The sequence below is a fragment of the Cladophialophora psammophila genome, assembly GCF_000585535.1.
Source record: "Cladophialophora psammophila CBS 110553 chromosome Unknown aczJe-supercont1.12, whole genome shotgun sequence".
Taxonomy (NCBI): Eukaryota; Fungi; Ascomycota; class Eurotiomycetes; order Chaetothyriales; family Herpotrichiellaceae; genus Cladophialophora; species Cladophialophora psammophila.
In genome coordinates, this window is record NW_006912933.1 from 1,005,909 (window position 1) to 1,022,899 (window position 16,991).

The 16,991-nt window shown below is 52.9% G+C and overlaps 8 protein-coding genes across 8 annotated transcripts; 2 read left to right on the forward strand and 6 right to left on the reverse strand.

Moving 5' to 3' along the window:
* Positions 1-914: 914 nt before the first annotated feature.
* A1O5_08053 (uncharacterized protein) lies at positions 915-2,114 on the forward strand (the record flags this gene model as incomplete). The annotated part of the gene is made up of 1 exon (XM_007748638.1): positions 915-2,114. One exon carries the CDS (start codon positions 915-917, stop codon positions 2,112-2,114), a length of 1,200 nt encoding a protein of 399 aa, XP_007746828.1.
* A 586-nt stretch (positions 2,115-2,700) lies between these two features.
* A1O5_08054 (uncharacterized protein) lies at positions 2,701-5,274 on the reverse strand (the record flags this gene model as incomplete). Its single annotated transcript, XM_007748639.1, has 1 exon — positions 2,701-5,274. The coding sequence occupies one exon, from the start codon at positions 5,272-5,274 to the stop codon at positions 2,701-2,703; it is 2,574 nt and encodes an 857-aa protein (XP_007746829.1).
* A 1,247-nt stretch (positions 5,275-6,521) lies between these two features.
* Positions 6,522-9,839, reverse strand: A1O5_08055 (alpha-mannosidase; the record flags this gene model as incomplete). Its single annotated transcript, XM_007748640.1, has 2 exons — positions 6,522-7,140; positions 7,198-9,839. The coding sequence occupies 2 exons, from the start codon at positions 9,837-9,839 to the stop codon at positions 6,522-6,524; spliced, it is 3,261 nt and encodes a 1,086-aa protein (XP_007746830.1).
* A 399-nt stretch (positions 9,840-10,238) lies between these two features.
* A1O5_08056 (uncharacterized protein) lies at positions 10,239-11,060 on the reverse strand (the record flags this gene model as incomplete). Its single annotated transcript, XM_007748641.1, has 1 exon — positions 10,239-11,060. One exon carries the CDS (start codon positions 11,058-11,060, stop codon positions 10,239-10,241), a length of 822 nt encoding a protein of 273 aa, XP_007746831.1.
* A 1,036-nt stretch (positions 11,061-12,096) lies between these two features.
* On the reverse strand, positions 12,097-12,921 carry A1O5_08057 (uncharacterized protein; the record flags this gene model as incomplete). The annotated part of the gene is made up of 1 exon (XM_007748642.1): positions 12,097-12,921. One exon carries the CDS (start codon positions 12,919-12,921, stop codon positions 12,097-12,099), a length of 825 nt encoding a protein of 274 aa, XP_007746832.1.
* A 476-nt stretch (positions 12,922-13,397) lies between these two features.
* Positions 13,398-14,107, reverse strand: A1O5_08058 (chromatin modification-like protein EAF6; the record flags this gene model as incomplete). Its single annotated transcript, XM_007748643.1, has 3 exons — positions 13,398-13,838; positions 13,887-13,954; positions 14,032-14,107. The coding sequence occupies 3 exons, from the start codon at positions 14,105-14,107 to the stop codon at positions 13,398-13,400; spliced, it is 585 nt and encodes a 194-aa protein (XP_007746833.1).
* A 259-nt stretch (positions 14,108-14,366) lies between these two features.
* Positions 14,367-15,002, forward strand: A1O5_08059 (uncharacterized protein; the record flags this gene model as incomplete). Its single annotated transcript, XM_007748644.1, has 4 exons — positions 14,367-14,423; positions 14,475-14,661; positions 14,713-14,836; positions 14,885-15,002. 4 exons carry the CDS (start codon positions 14,367-14,369, stop codon positions 15,000-15,002), a joined length of 486 nt encoding a protein of 161 aa, XP_007746834.1.
* A 24-nt stretch (positions 15,003-15,026) lies between these two features.
* Positions 15,027-16,490, reverse strand: A1O5_08060 (uncharacterized protein; the record flags this gene model as incomplete). Its single annotated transcript, XM_007748645.1, has 1 exon — positions 15,027-16,490. One exon carries the CDS (start codon positions 16,488-16,490, stop codon positions 15,027-15,029), a length of 1,464 nt encoding a protein of 487 aa, XP_007746835.1.
* Positions 16,491-16,991: the final 501 nt, after the last annotated feature.

Below are 16,991 nucleotides of genomic sequence, written 5' to 3' on the forward strand. Positions count from 1 at the left end.
CACCGATGTCTCGTCTCCCAATCTTACTACGCACAAAACCTGGCCTTTTGACATTTTGCAAGGCTCGCAGCTTTCGAGTGATTGCTTGCTTGCCTTTTTTCCTCGTATTTGCTTACCAATCATACTGACGTCCGCATTTCAGGTTCCCTCCTTTGTTCGTGTGTCTGTCCCTACGGAGCAGGGGAAGGGATGTATATATACTTGAGAATCAAACGGGTTCAAACGGATTACGACGAGTGGCAAACACTAATCCTCTTACATATCCCAAAGAGTAGCTAACATTATCCCCGTGTCAGCATTCTGCCACACATAAGCTGGGGGAGTCCCCAACGAAGGGGGGTAGTGGTGGTCAAATCTACTTGTACGTGTCCGCTTAGTTTGCATCCGTTCCGCACGGTGAAAGACTGAATTGCTGGCCTTTGAAGGCTGAGAAGAGGAGGCACTTCGGACAAGTAAGTCGAAGCAGACTTTCCATCCCCGCGCGTATTCTTTCCTCTAATCTTCCAGGCTAATCTGCCATCTGCCCATAAGGGCCTCCTTAACTCAAAGTCCCAGACACGATAGCAGCGCTGTGGTATGTGTCCGGGAAATGCCCTGACTCTAGATATTGCCCGTCAGGCCATTCCTGGTTCGTCATACGCAATAGTATCCAGAGGCCTTGGTGCTTGAAAGGCTGCAGTAAGCGATGAAACCATGATTCTCGGAACGTTCCTTACGGTTTACGCGAGGAACAGTACACCGAACATGTAACATGAGATTTGCGCGAAGTGCAAAGGTTCCGTATAAGGGCCCAAGGCACCCATGAAGTTCTATCAACAAAATGCGTTTGAACACCGGTTGAACACGTCAGTTGGGCTCTCGTCGCCATTTCCCACACCTGAGTCCCTAGCCTCAGACTCTACTCTTTCGTCAATATGGACTCCACGACTACGTGGAACCCGCAAGGCGTGCACTTCGTCGGCTCCCTCCCTCTGCCGACCACTCGCGATGTCTTCAACCTCCTCGGCTCGACCATCCCACACCACATCCGGCGCATCCCAGACGGAGAACCCTCGTCGCGCGGCAACTTTGTCTTCTTCCAGCGCGAGCTCTTCCTGCCGTACCCGCAGCTCGTGAACACGAGGCACAACCCGACCGCGACCTCGGGCCAGCCCCTCCAAAATGTCGACGAGGTGACGCGGTACCTGGAGGAGCAGCTGGAGACGGGCTACGACACAGCGGCGATCGAGTCGTATAGAGTCTTTGCAGAGATGCGCGCCGCGGGCTCGATCCCAGCAGACGTTAAGTTCCAGGTCTGCATCCCGACGCCGCTGAACGCGCTGACCTCGGCCGTTGCCCAGAACTACAAGGCGTTCGTCGAGCCGTACTATACCGCCGCCTTGGTGCGCGCTCTGGTGAGAATCCAAGCTCAGATCGCGCACCAGGATCTCGCCGTGCAGATTGACTGCGCGCACGAATTCGCCGTGCTGGACGAGAGGTGGAAGCGGGTGCCCGGGATGGAAAGGAGCAAACCGTGGTGGTGCGACGTCGACGAGGACGGAGAACGTGATGGAAAGAACGACATCCGCGACCTCGTGTTCCGCGGCGTGGTCGACCGTGTAGTCTCGTTCGCCGGCGCTCACCACATCGCCGGCGACGTGGAGCTGGGCTTCCACTTCTGCTACGGCGACTCCGGACACAAGCATTTCATCGAGCCGCGGGACATGGGCACGATGGTACGCGCGGCCAAGGCGATCCTGCCCTGTCTCAACCACAAGGTGGACTACATCCACATGCCGGTACCCAAGGAGCGGGACGACGCGGCGCACTTTGCGCCGCTGAGAGAACTGCTCCCGCTGCTCCGGGCGCACGGTACGCTGCTGTATCTGGGCTTGGTCCGGGAGGGGGACGAAGAGGGCACGAAGAGGCGTCTGGAGACGGCGCGCATCATTATCGACGCCGACCCCATTGGCACAAGCACCAGCGTGAGCAGTAGTACTGCCGATGACAGCACCTCCGAGCCTGTTGTCACATGGGGCATCGCCACCGAGTGCGGCATGGGGCGGATGAAGAGCGACGATGTGCCCGGGACGTTGGAGCTCATGAAGAAGCTCGTACGTCCAATCACACGTTAAAGATTCACACAACCAAAAGAGGCAGGCAGGCAGGCGGGGGAAAGGGGCGAACGGCTTGTGCGAGGTGAATAGGGGCGGGAGGGGGGAATACACATTATATACAGCACACAATATATGTGTCGGCAGTACCGTGTCTCGGACCGGCTCTCTCGGTTGATTGATATTACATGACAGACAGAAAGATCAAGATTGAAAACCCCGAAAAAAAAAAAAAAAAATACAATCGAATAAATTTATACATACATACAGTTCTTCAAGCAAAGAAAAGGGGGCTCGGGGAAAACAAAGATTAGGTACATATCTACCAGATTTAATACAAACACATCGACCATCGACCCAGAAGACGAGAGCATCTTTGGCTCAGACCTTTTCTTTTCCCATCCATCCATCCATACACAAAAGTCCCAACGGGCAGCAGCGGCGTGACACAACGGTATCATAGTTTCTCCCTTTGAAGCCCTTTCATCACGAGAGACACGCACATCGACAGTAAAGCAAGCCCTCACTCATCAAAGTACTCCGTAAGCGGGCAGGTATCTTCGTAATATCCGCATCTCGATATCGCTTTTTAAAGGAGATCTCCTCCCTAGAAAGCCTCTTCCACAGGACAGTCGACGCTCTCGTGCCCGTCGCGCTCACACAGTGCACACCATTTCTCTGGGTCTATGACTCCCGTTGTCCGTCCGGCTAACATGCCGGCTTGTGCGCCTGTGCCTTCGATGAGTTTCGCGGGAGCCAGAGCAGCCGTGAATGTGGACGTGGCGGGAATAGGAGGGTTCGCCGCCTTCGCAATCGGAGTGTCGGGTGCTTCTGATGCAATGGGTGGAGAGGGCAGATCTTCGGTCGGCGGCGGGTTGGGGTGCATGTCGGATGGCAAAATGATGGTGTTGTTGGGCGCTTTCCGACTCATAAGGGGAGCAGGTCGATCTGGATCTCGGGCCGCTACTGCCACTGCCAGCGTCTGTTCAGCAATGTCGCCGTTCCCTTCACCATCTCGCCGGTGTCCCTCGTGCGCGACATCTCTCCCATCCTCGCCATCCGTACCAGACGGCTCCATGTCTGAAGTAATCTTCTTGCCAGGTCCAAACATGTTTCCACAGGTCAAGATATCGTGGCCGCTTTCTTCACAGATCTCGCACCATAATATTGCACTTTCAGAAGTAGAGACATCCGTTACGCCATCATCAGACCTCTCATGTTCTCTCACACCAGTGTCGTAATCGTGATGTTGTCTCACCGGTGACGCTCCTCCAGAGGAAGCATCATGCCAGGCTTCCTGGCCCGTGGTTTGGCTGTCTTGCCGTTCATGCCCACTTACACCGTTTCGTTTCACCGGCCCGAGGACTACGGTCCTCTGACTTCCCATCGTACCGGTGCTGAGATGCTTGCGATCCAATTCCTCGCTGTTTCCTCTGGAATGTCCTGTACGCATACCCGTGTGGATGCCAAATGCAGCGCCAGTCATTGGCATGGGGAACTTCGAAAGTGTGACGCTATTCCGTAAATGTCTGACTTCTTGCACAAGTTCCTCCTCATGCGCGCTTTTTTGCTGCAGGAGAAGTTCAAGGTCCCGGATTTGTTGCTGAAGGGCATCCTCTCCGCCGTCGCCAACAGGCGACGAGTCTTTCCTTTGATGTCCATTGGCAACGTTGATGCCGTTGGGTCGTTTGGGGCTGCTGGCGTTCAGATTTTGGATGATGGCCTTCAATCCCCTTATTTCATCATCCTTTGCGGTTAACTGCGCTTCGAGCTCTTGCACCTTGGAAGAGGACGAGTACCCACCACCACCATTCAACTGCTCTTCCGTCTTCATTCTCTCTTTCTCCCTCCTTAACTCGCTTCGCGACCTCTCGACTTCGCCCCTCAAGAACTCAACCTCTCCCCGTGCCTCGGCCTCCCCTCTCCGAGCATCCTCAAGCCCTTCTTCAAGCTCCTGCACAAGTTCTTCCAACTGCTTAAGTTGCTGTGCTACTGTCTCGACATCCTCACTCCGATCCTGTAAGTTTCTCACCTCCTCGAGCAGCTCGTCTACTCTCTTCTCGTAGACGCGTTCGGTCTCGGTACTCGCCATTTCCAAGGTGTCAATCGTAGAGCGAAAATCTGCGCGGTTGGCGTCGAACTCCGCCGTGAGGATTTTGATCTTTTCGTTCTTCTCGCGTAGGGCTTCCCGCAGGGAAACGACATCACGAGGGAGGTCTTCTTCACCGTCCTCTCGGGTTCTTTTGTCTGCCTGCTGGTCTTCTTCCAGTCCAGGTAGAAGTTTTTGTAGCTCGTTGAAATTGCGTTCCATCTCGGCAAAACTTGTGCCTTGGTCGTGTAATTGGCGTCTCGCATCCTCCAGTTCTTCGTTCAATTCGCGGATTTTCGTCTCGTACTTTTCCACGTTAGTCTCGGTCGTCTTTCTGCTGAAATTTGGTGTCGGTGTTGGTGTGGTTTCGGCCTCTTGTTCGGGAATTTCGTCAAAGCTTGATTCAGGGCCCAGTGAGGGGCTCGCAGATGCAGTTGAGCTGCCCTGTCTTAAACTCTGGCTGAAGTTGTTGGCACCTCGTTGCTGGCTCGGTTTGGCGTAAGGTCCGCCAGGGCCTCCTCCGTTTGTGCTCTTCGCAAGACCAATGCCGCTGGGTCGTGTCTTCGGCGTCGCTAGTGTTCTGGGTGTAGGAGTGTTGACTTTCCGCAGTGGACTCGAGGGCCGTGGAAGCGATTCCCTTCTCAGGGGTGGTTTGAGTGCCGGACTGGCTGCGCCCGACGGTCTCATGCCGCCGGGGCCCATGGATTGGCTGAAGGTGGGTTTTGCGATACCTGATGTCGCGCCAGGTGTCCTCCCACCTTGATTAAAGCTGGCAAGCCTGTTGGTGGGTGTGGGCGGTCCGGGACTTGCTCTTATACCGCTGAGTCCCAATCCTGGCCCTGCACTGCCAGCACTGCCGGGTTTCTTGACGGCCTTCTCCAAGGGCAGGAATATACCCGAGCCTGGGATTGTGGTTCTGAAATAGTATTTTCCATCCACTTCACCAGAGTTTTTGCCGCGAGGCGCATATTCGGTGGCGAGTTGTACGCCTGCAAATATTCCTTTTTTCCCTGCTACCGGGCCGATGAATTTGACGACGCCGTGCATGTCGCCGGGCACCATGACGGTGTCCCCAACGCTGACGGTCGCCATCGCGCCAAGAAGGCTGATCGGGGCAGGTGGAATCGGTCTCGAGGCAGACGTCAGAGCAGAGGGAATGATCAGGCCCGCTGATTCCTTTTGTCTCGAGTGATCGTGGGGTCGGGCGGCGCTTTAAGCCACGCTCGACGCTTCAGTGTCCATTGAATGAAGACCTGATTGAAACCCGGCGAGGTCTGCCACTCGCCGCAACTTGGAGGGGACGGACGTTCGGGTCAGGGTGACGGGGGTTTGAGAAGAAGTCTAGCAGGAGACTTGACAATCAACGTTGTCAAATGCAGGCTGCGCCAATAGCCAGCATCGGCCGTGGCTGTTTGTTCAGACTGTGGTTGCAGCGGGCGCAGAGAAAGAGGATGATAGGGAAAAGGGAGGCAGGCCGAGTGTTGACGCCGCTGCTGCGACGGGCGACGGCCGGTTGCACGGGATCGAGACCTGCAGATAAACAAAAGACGTAGCAGGAGGCACAGGAGGGACTAAGCATAGTTTTGGGCCGTGCCGAATCGAAGGTGAAGGAGAAGTTGAGGCATTCTCACAATACTAATGGTGAATGACCCTGGAGACCCGAACATGGGCTTGGATGGGCTACTGAGTAACTGGCGAAGAAATTGTCTGATTTGCTTAGCGAATCTCGAGCTAAATTCAACCCTCCAGTCAGCTCCATCACCGCCTCGCTGGGCCGCTGACGGGGGCTCACCAGGGCTTTAGCTTTTGGCGACAGGGATACAGGTGACTGCCGGGGGGCTCTAGGCTAGTAACTCAGATGGCGGATGGCGGATGGCGGATGGCTGATGCTCGTTGCGGTGCCCAACGTCCTCGCCTATTATGCCCACACCTCCCACCGCCCACCATCACCATCACCACCACCATCACCACCACCACCTCCTCCTCTTCTCCCCGGCTGCTGTCCCTCTCCATATCTGTTGGCACCGAAATTGCAGGAAGTCTTCAAGGGAACTCAGGTTCGCTAAATTCATACGAATGCTTCAGCCTTGTCGCATGCAAATGCAGCTCATCTGGCGCCACCTAAAGCCAATTTCCACTCTTTTTTTCCATTTCTACATAAGTATACGCTGAAATACGGAGGGTCCTAGAGAATGCCCTAAAACCCCTTTTCAGTCGCAATGCATGGCACTCCATAGCGGAGCGCGCACGCAATAAAACAAGCAAAAAATATGATTGATACTTTTTGTCGATTCCTCAAAGATGCCTCCTCCGTCTCCTTGACGGCGCTTTTGGATCAACTACAATTGCAACCGGAATGTCTTCACCTCAAACGCCCGCAACTCAATGGGAATGCTGATCTTGTTCTTTCCCGACATCTCCAGTTGCTTACCATCATCCTCTAGCACGTTGGTCTCGTACACCTTCTTCACCGGCAAAGTGGTCTCAATCACTCCTCGACTCTTGCCACCCACACTCTCATAAATTCTCAGTATCACGCTCTGTCCTTTTCGCTGGGTGAGTTCCCCTCGGGAGACGTCTTCGTCGTCTTCTCCACGCTTGATGCAGTCCAGGATCAGTGATGGGGCTCCCGTGACGCTCACGGCATTGAACAGCTCTTTTGGAGGCTTGTCGTCAACCACCGACACAAGGGTCATTGGATGGTTGAAGTTGTAGGCCGCTCGGACGGTATCGCTGCTCAGCCCTCCTTGGTGAGGCATAATGGCCCATTTGATGTGGTGACGGCCCATGTCGGCGTGTGCATCGGGTGCTTTAGGCGCCCGCAAGAGCGATAATCGCATGAGATTGCCGCATGTCGCAAATCCATATTTGGAGTCATTTAGGATCGACACCCCATAATTGGCCTCGGAGAGATCAGCAAATTTATGGCAGCACACCTCGAATTTGGCCATATCCCAGCTATAACCGTCAGCACGTGGACGACGGTTTATAAATCAAACGTAGCAGAATCCTTACCTTGTGTTGTAATGTGTCGGGCGGCGAATGATTCCATACTGCGTCTCATAGTTTGCCTCCGTGTTGACAACGTCCACGGGAAACTCCACTTTCAAAAACTTCATGTTCTCATGCCATTCGACTTCGGCCTCCACCAATACGGACCCAGTCTGGGTCTGGCTGTCGCAGGCATCGAGACTGATCGTTGTCTTGACCCAGCTGTCCTTGCTCACCTGCGTCTTGGTGGCCACGCTCACCCTGTATGGCCCGTGTTCGACGATCTCAGATGCATCCGATTTGAGCTCTTTCCTGGAGTCGAGGTGGAAGACCTCCACATCCCACGCCTGCCAGTACAAAGGCTTATCGTCAAACATCACCAGCTGGTTGCCTTTTCCGCCCTTGGCAATCACTTCTGTATTTGCTCTCAAGTCAATCAGTGATGTGATGCAACCTGCCTCCACTTCCACCTGGAATATGCTGTTCTTCAGGACAAAGACACCTTTCCGCACCTCCTCAATGGACGCTGTCGATTGAATCGCCGAAGCGGCATGCGTCTTACATACGCCCGGTCCGCCGGAGATGTATGTGTACTTCTGCTCTTGCGACTTGGCGTTGGCATGGGGGATCTTGACCAATTCTGAACGTCTCCAGGGAGTGGTGTTGACCGCTGCAAGCTCAGCATTAGCTTTGAGGTGCTGGGACAGCCCCAGGACCGTGAGAGCCTCCTCTATCACCTTCTCTCCCAGTTTCGCATTGTGAGCGTAAAGTTCATCCGAGTCATCATAGCACATCTCAATGGAGCTGCCAGGCAAGCAGTCATGGAACTGGCAGAGAAGCACATTCTCCCACATCTCATCAATCTCCTTCTTGGGATACTTGTAGCTCTTGCTCTTCAGGCTTGCCAAAGTTGCCAAATATTCGACATCATGTAACATGACCTCCTGCTTCCGATTATGGAGCTTGTTATTGGCTTGCGTTGTGTAGGTGCCTCGATGCAGTTCAAAGTAGAGTTCACCATACCAAGTGACAAGCTCGGTGCCCTCGGCCACCTTCTTCTCCAGATTGGCATAAAAGTCATCCACGGAATTCCCCATGTGTACGCGAGGGAGTAATCCAACCGTGTCGCTCAGACCACGGCATCTCCTCAACTTCTCCAGCATTGCCCAAGTGGGTCCACCTCCTCCGTCTCCTTTGCCAAAAACGAGCAGAGATGTGTTGTCCTGATCCATGCTCTTATGTTGGGTGACGCTCCTTCTGACGTCTCCGAAATGAGCATCTGCCGTATACGTCTCGCTGGGGGCCATGTGACAGATGACCTGACTCCCATCCAGACTTACCCAGTTGAATGTGGTGTGCGGGAAGTTGTTGATGTTGTTCCAACTGAGCTTCTGGGTGAAGAACCGTGTCATTCCCGCAAGTCGGCATATCTGCGGGAGCTGACCTGAATAACCGAACGTGTCGGGGAGCCAGAATGTCTGACATCTTTCGCCGAAATTGCTCTCGAAGAACCGTTGGCCGTAAAGGAATTGCCTAACCAAGGATTCGCCACTAGGCATATTTGTATCGTGCTCAACCCAGCTGCCGCCGATCGGATGGAATCTTCCTTCCTTGACCTTGGCTTTGACCCTGTCGAAGACATAGGGGTAGTACATTTTCAGCCACTTATATTGCTGTGCTTGACTGCACGCGAAGCGGTGTTCTGGGTATCGATCCATCAAGTCACACTGATTCGACCAGCTTCGGGCAACTTTCCGCTTCGTCTCAGCCCATGGCCACAGCCAGCACGTATCAATGTGGCAGTGTCCAATTCCGTATACGATGCTCTTCTCGTCTGAGCTATAGACCTTGGCTGAATCGACATTCTTGCCGATATACTTTTGAGCGATCTTGCGGCCCTCTTCGATTGAGGCAGCCGATCCGTTACCAGCAATGAAGACATCCATGATTCGATTGCAGAGCTGCAAGGCTTCATGCTTTTCCCAGCTGTCGCCGGGAAATTCCCTAGCAGCATCCCCGATGATCCAAAAGTCAACGTACAGCTGGCGAGCGGCAAGATTGACATCGACAATCTGCGCCTTCCAAAGGTTGTAATACTTGTTTGGATCTGGGGGTTGAATGCTGTCACCTCCTGGTGCGTTGCCAAACATCCCATTGCACGCCATCTCTATGTAGAAGATGTGCTCTTTGCCGTCCCGCCAACTTATCGGCAGAATCCACTCAACTCGGTCTCCCCCAGTAAGGCCTTGCAGAGGGTTTCCATCCTCCGTCCACACCATGCCTTCATTGTTTGCGTCCCAATGGAACTCTAGGTGTTCCCCGTCTCGCATGTTTTTAGGCACAGTCAGTTGGATCCTGAACCAATGGGTAGCCCAAGCTGGCCCGAAGGATTCACCGCGATGTGTTCGTCGAAAGGCATGAGAAGTGGCATCGTGGAAAGTCGGTCTCGTGAGATTTGGCGGAGAGTAGACAGAGAGCTTCACATGGTCTTCGTCGTCGCAGACATTGTGATAGAGCTTCGCAAGCAGGTTCTCCTTTTCGTACTGGCCACCAGATGTGAATTGCCGCAAGCGGTCGGTATAAATGCTCTGAATCTTTTGTCCAACGGGATGGGTGCTGAGTCGAGGGTAGGACGAGGTAGCGCGAGAAGACGTCTCGCCGCCCATTGTTGAAAACTCGAACAATGAATGGAATGGGTGTAGAGGGTAGAACACTGCAGAGCTGTGAGGGTTTGTCTGGAGCAAGTAGATCAAACGAGAGACGTTGGCTCGGAATTCAAACAGTAGAGGTTCGATCCTACAACCACGCAGTGTCGGTGACAACTGCAGCAGCTGATCGAGTTGACGGTGCGGGGTAGCTGCGGCTCCTGGCTCGTCAATTCGGCGGTCAGCAGCTGCATTGTTGGAGAAACAGAAAGACGAGGCTGAACGAGGCTGAGGAGGAACCGTTGGCAGTTTATAAGCCCTGGGCATTGCTGCTCCCTCTATGTATCCCTATCCAGGCTAAACTACTGGCAGTTTCTAGCAAAATGAACGTCTTCTACGCGGTAGGACCAATTACCACCCTCAAATCCACGAGTTTTCGTCGTCCACTGTAGATTGATTCATGGGATTCACCGACCTCTTCATCTCAGCTGGGCCTACGATGATAATACTCTCCTTCAACTTTCGCTGTCTCTTCTGCGATGACTTCCGTCTCAATTTGCGTTTTGCCCCCTCAAGAACCCCGACAATTTGACTTTGACTGTTCTGGTACGCTGTAACCAGACTGACAGACTTCCCTCTTTGACGCGTCCGCTGAGCCTGCTGCGCCTCTTTCTGCTGCTTCTTCTGCAATTTGTTGGAGAAGACCGCAGCACCGTACACTTGATAAGGGGTTGCAGGGATGGCTAACTGTCTTTCTCGTGGTGGAATGTCCTGCCCAAGGCTCTCCTTGTTTAACTGGGCGCCCTTCCGCGGTAGAGATCTGAGTAAGTGGCTAACGCTTTGTTGAACGCTGGATCTCGCGCTGCTATTGCCTAGCGTCTTCCGCTCAGCACCGTCTCTTTTCATACCTGGATACTTGGCTTCGGCATGAGAAATCACCCTCTCCCGTTCCTGTTCTGTTGAACTCCTTCTAAGTCGGAAGCTCTTGCGAGGCTGTAGTTCAACCGGTGTGGACTCCGGACTTTGGTTGACGAACCCGTCCTCTAACCAATTTTGTGACCAACCCTTGCCAGAGCTGTGCTGCTGTGATTGTTCTCCAATGGGCTCATGATGTCGAGCAGGGTCGAATTCGGCGGGCTTTTCCCAGTCGTCATACGGCGGAGCCGGAAGGCTCGAACTACTCAAACCTAATGGAGGTGGGAGGAGATCGGAACCTTCGGTATCAGAGATCGTCCCCGACATTGCGTCTGGCAAGGGTGGAGTTTGAGAGAGGGATATCGATTGTCCAACGGACGAGACTTGCGGTGAGGGTGGAGCCAATTGATCATATGCTGCTTGTCGATGTACCTCGGCCGAAGACATTGAAAGCGGCGAAACCAATTCATTCCTGCGCTGTTGGAGCTGACGGGAGAACTCGGTAAACGAAGGAGCCGTCTTCTTGCTTGAGACTCCATTGGTATATGCAGCCGCCGATCTGAGTGATGAAATCGACGCAGCCTCTCGCGGCGCAACCTTCACTGGTGGCAAAGGGCTTTGGCTCAAGCTCAGGCGCCTGATGAGAAGGGGTGCAACAGTATCTCGATAAGCTTGCGGGTGATGCAGTATTGGCAAAGGCGGGATATCATCCAACTCACGATAGCCGCTGTACATGCGAATGATGTTGGTGATTGTAGTATCAGTGCTATAGACGCTTGACGACCTCCTCTTCCCTTCAAATGGTTCAAGTGGCAGTGGTTTATCCCGATCGGAGGGTGTCGACCTCCCGGACGCGTGATTTGAGCCAGGATGGAGAGTATTTGGTGGAGGAGAGACTGACAACTCTAGACCCTGCTTCTGGAGTTCTAGAAGTGCTTTCGATGGGGGCGGAGAGGTCAGCCGTATTCGATGTGAAGATCCTGGACGCGAGCTCATTCTGGTTAGAGATCAGACAGCCCGGCTGAACATCGTTCTGTGAGATCTGCTTCAGAACCCACGGAATCCCAATCGACACCATGATTGAAGATTCACAAGCTGCGACGCAGCCGACACCCCCCAATACAAGACAAAGGCCTCCGTTTTCAGCTGCAACGTGCATGTTGACTGTGCTCAATGGACGCTCCATTGTTCACGATGCGGTCGCCGACAGTGCATGAACACCAAGCCGGTAACGGCTGCGACAACTTTTGAGTGAACAAGTATTTCTAGAGTCGATCGGAGTGAGGAGTTGCCCACATTCCTCGGAGTGCTAGCACCAGCACGAGGGTCGAAACATGACACTGGAATTTGCAGCCATGGTGGCTCAAAGGTTCGCAGCTTTGACCAAGTCTTCTTTTGTCAACTCATCGCCTGGTTTCCTAATATCACCCAAGCGACCAATTTTCCGCAATCGAACAATCATATCTTCGTCTCCAAAGTGAGAATTGTGCTCGAACGTGGGCTCTTGGTCATAGGCGTAACGAGCTGCGTCGACGAGAATCCTGGCAGTCATTCCGAAGACTCGGTACCGGGAATACTTGTCTAGGTGGCTTGCCGCGACCTTTTGCCCTTCGCTTCTCTTCGGCTTCGAGACAATCTGGTTGGTGACGGGAACGAAGAAATTATGCATGCGCCATCGACTTTGATGCCAATCTGTCCAGCTTCCCTTGTACCAATCACTTGGTTTACCGGGTAGATTGGGCTGACCTGGCAAATCTTCCATGTACAAGAAGTTTCTGAAGGGTGCCGAAAATACCGCCGCAACCTCCCTCGCGTCCAACCTTGGGAGTAATTTTTCCCCCACATTGGCATCTTGCCCCGTCTCTGGATCATATGAATGTAGAAATGCGACACACGGAACAACGGTGAGCTCAGTCTTGGCTAAATTCGTGGGCATTGTGCACAGATGCTCGACTCTGAAAGGTGGTGGTAGAGCCGATGCACGCCTAGGAAGGCCTATCTCTTCCGAAGCCTCACGCCTTGCACACTCAAAGGCAGTCTCACCCTCTTCCGCTTTGCCGCCTGGCAAGGCAGCTTGACCGGAATATGAACTCAAACTGCTTGCTCGCATGGTGATGACTACTCTCAACTCTCCATATGGGTCCGCAAAAAGTAGGATCAGAACAGCCGCCTTTCGCGAGAGCGGCATTGTCGGCCATACTGTATCGGGAGCTTTGTAAGATCTCAACCGATCAATAGCTTTCTAGATCCGACAATCAGCGTAAGCAAATGGTGAATCGGGATTCTTTGGTACATACCGCCGAGATTGGCGACAGACGCGGCATATTGACCGAGGGCTTCTGTGACACAACCCTTCTGCAAAGTACAAGATACGGAGGCCTGCTAACGCTTGATATTCGTCTGGAGAGCATTGGACAATTCCAAAGAGGATGCGAGGTGTTGATATGTGATCGGAAAGAGGACGAGAAGTGGCAGACACCGAGGCAGATAACCGAGGCACTGTCCTGTTTGGGGGCCTCGCCTGCAACTTCCCCGGCTCGCCATCCCCAATAATGTGTCTCCAATAAAGCCCGTGGTCGCTGGCGCTGTTGAAGAGGATGACGCCGATAGCCATGTGTGCCAGCAATGTGTGCCCGAATATCCAAAAACACTTGTTTACTGCTCTCAATCATCCTGACTTTTGCGCACACCGCCAAAAGTAATCTTCTGGCGCTTGGTCGATCTCCCGTCTGTGTCTTCATCGTTTGTGGCCGCGCTCTTTTTCTTCTTCTTGTTGCCGGTCTTTTCTGCAGTAAAACTCCCAGTCGGCGTTGCTGCGTGGTTGGGGGTGCTTGTAGCGCTGCTCGGGGAATCCGAATCTCTCATATATGATACTGAGCTCTTAGAGAACACACGGTCTGTGTCGTTGACAGGCGCTTTTCGGCGCCCTGCGCCTACACCGCCGCCAACTGCGCTCCCTGAGACTGTCCCGCCCACCGAACTTGCTGCTGCCGACACTGCAGATGCCTTGATGTAGTTGTCGAATCCTTTGACTATGTTCCCTGCGACCGCCGTTTCTTCGAGGTATGTCGTTTCTTGCCGGAAGATCTGATCCTCTATGGCAGCCTGAGCCATTAGCTTCGCCCTACATCATTGCCAAGTTCATAGACTCACCAGATTCCGATCAAGAAGCCGCTTCTTCTGTAGAGTGTCTCGTAGATCGCGCCTCAATTTCTCGTAGTCTGTTCCGTTGTAAGAACCAAAAGACGGTATCAGGAAAGGAAGAGTTGTGAGACGCGGGTTTTCTGGCCAGACTTACAAGGTAATCCCGGCCGATCACTGCTTGCCGGAAGCTTTGGCGCAGAACTTGAGCCGGGCGGAATGTTCTCAGCCATTTTGAGCGAGATGCCCGTCAAGATCGGTGTCGTGGGTTGTTTGGAAGTGGTGAGAGGGGTGATCTGGAAATTGCTGCAGATGAAGAAGACGCTGCGCGCTAACTGGGGAAGTAACCGCGTCTCTTCCACGACGGAATTCGGAGCATTCGTATCACATTCTCATTCACTGACACCACCACAACCACCACCACCACCACTCACTCCTAGTATTTCTGCCCTAGCGTTTCTGTTCGCACCTACAAGTGACGATTTAGGCAAAATGGACCACAGCGGTATGGGTCACGGAGGAATGGATGATGGCCAATGTTCCATGAATGTGAGTCTTAAAACATGACCTCGTCTTAGGACATCGCACTGATGAATACAGATGCTCTTCAATTGGCAAGTGAAAGGCCTCTGTATCGTCTTCGAGTCGTGGAGAGTCACAGGCCCTATGTCGCTTCTCCTCTCTCTTGCCGCTATTGCCCTCCTTACAGCTGGCTACGAATGTGTTCGGGAAATAAGCAGGAGATATGACGAGAGATTCAATGCCAGAATGAATGCATTCAACACAAGTACGTTCCCCTTGCCGGACGTTGCTATGCGCCGTCACTGAGACTATCAAGGCCTTCCGGCGGAATCAAGCTCACTGCTTGCAGGATCGGAGTCGAGGGAAGGAGCAGGACGGCAAGGAACGATTGTCAGAGCTGGTCTATATGCCTTGCAGGTCTTCTATAGTTTCTTCATCATGTATGACCCCCTTCCTGTTCGCATCAACTCCGAGCTAATCATCTGGAGGCTACTGTTCATGACCTACAACGGCTTTGTGATGGGGGCGGTGGCAGTTGGCGCATTCATCGGATATGTGGCTTTCAGCAATAAAACTTCGCCCACCAAAGCTGCAGCGTGTCATTGAGGTCTACATGCTTGAAGCCGTATCTCATTCGACATCTTCCTCGAGATCATCGCCGAATCCGAAGCTAAACCCTTGCCGCTCTCCATCAGCTTCATCCTGGCCAGCGACAACCTCTTCCCATTTCCGCTTGCGGGAATCCTCGACAGATGCCGCCAGGTTCGGATCAGCCCCCTTTAAGCGATCCATGAAGAGAGCATAGGGGTCTGTTATATCGTCTCTGAATCCAGAAACTTGGTCTGCCTTGTCTCTGAGAAAGCGAATCGCTGATCGGACATGCGCTCTGGGTACGAAGTTTTGAGTAATGGCAATTGCTGGCTCGAGGTTTACTACCAAGTGCCACCAGCCCGAGGGGACATGTAGGACTTCGCCTTCTCGACAGATCCCCTCAATACAACCAGTTGTCCTCCGAGCTTCAGCATGGTAGGAGAGCAGCCACTCGGCAATGCTCAAGGGGGAAGTGACCTCGCTTTGGTCTTCGGACATGTAGACTCCTGGAGGAAGGATAGAGCTTGGAAACATGATCCAATATTTCGAACCTCGGACGATGGCATTCCAGGCACTAGTAGCATTCGGGTCTTTATGAAACGTGCTTCCGCTTCTTTCGGGCCCAATAATCAGCCAACGTCGATCTGGTCTCTGGTCCTTGAGGAGGTTGAAAAAATCTTCTTGAAATGCCCTCGGTATATCGTAAGCGTTTTGCAACCCCATCTTTTCGACAAAAGCCCGATCAAACAGATACAACGGCGATTCATCCTTAGTGCTGTCCATGTACTTGATGTATGTCCTGAGCGGCCAATCAACCGCTTCGCAACGAAAGGAAACATCCCCATATATTGCTAGTAAATGCTGGAGATCCCACATCCTGAAGGCCTGCCACTTCTTCACGGGTGCTGTCAGAATGAATGGCTTGCCAACCCATGACATGTTGAATTCTTCAGGCGAGATGTCGTCCAACCGTGGAATCTCATTCTGGGGGGGGATGCCTGAAACATACGGAGTCAAGGGTATGCGGGAGCAGAGAAACGGTCGATGTAGTGAATCGGAAAACAAGCACCTGCAATCCACTTTCGCCAATTCCGCTGATGGGAGGCGCATGAGAGATGCTCGCCAACTTCCCCGCCATTCGAAGTCTTCGTCCGTCTCATTAACTGCAATATCTCTCCATAGCTGGTCGTATGTGGAGTAGGCATACAGTCCCCGGCATGTCGCACCTAGGTTGGCAAGACTGTGTCGGTCAAGGAATTCCAGGATCACCGGCAGTAGGCCATCTGGCAAATGGCCGAAGCAGCCCATAGAGGTTTGGGCATCGTGGTGAGATGTGAGGGCATTTCCCGAAGGTCTCACTCCCAGAGGATGCTGATCGGCTTCATTGTCCCATGAAGTGTCTGTCTTCACCGCATTATTGTCCTTGGTGCGACGAGCACCATCGATATAGCCTGGACTCTCGGCAAGAGTTCGCCTTGTCCGCAGAATAGTGGTTGAGCTCATCCGTTTGAAATTTGACCACAAGGACTGCAAGACAAAAAGGGTTCTCCACTGTTGGCAGGAAAACGCCAAGGAGTGCGGTAAAATAAGCGTGTGGCGAGCTCGCGAGATACCAAGCGGGCCGTTGCCTGTCAATGAGGCTGTGTCTACCGAGTATGTAACGATGGAGTAGTCCTCGTGATAACAATCTATGCTTACAATCACTTATTCTCTCGTTTACAGCGCTCTTATCAAGGGCAACGAGTTAATCAGGTATTAACTATGCTATTTAAGCTAGAAACTCTACAACGAGATTCTCGTCGCGATAATTATTGATCTTAGATACTAGTTTATATATAAGATCTAGCTTTTTTATGAATCTATCTATCGTTAACGACGAGGTCTATATACTACACTCTTTGAGAAGAGGTTCGTAGACCTCATCCCTATGCGCAATTGACAAGTCCTCTATAAAAGCGAGTATATTCTGCTTCGCTGTAGTCTAAACCGCTCTAGGATAGCTTT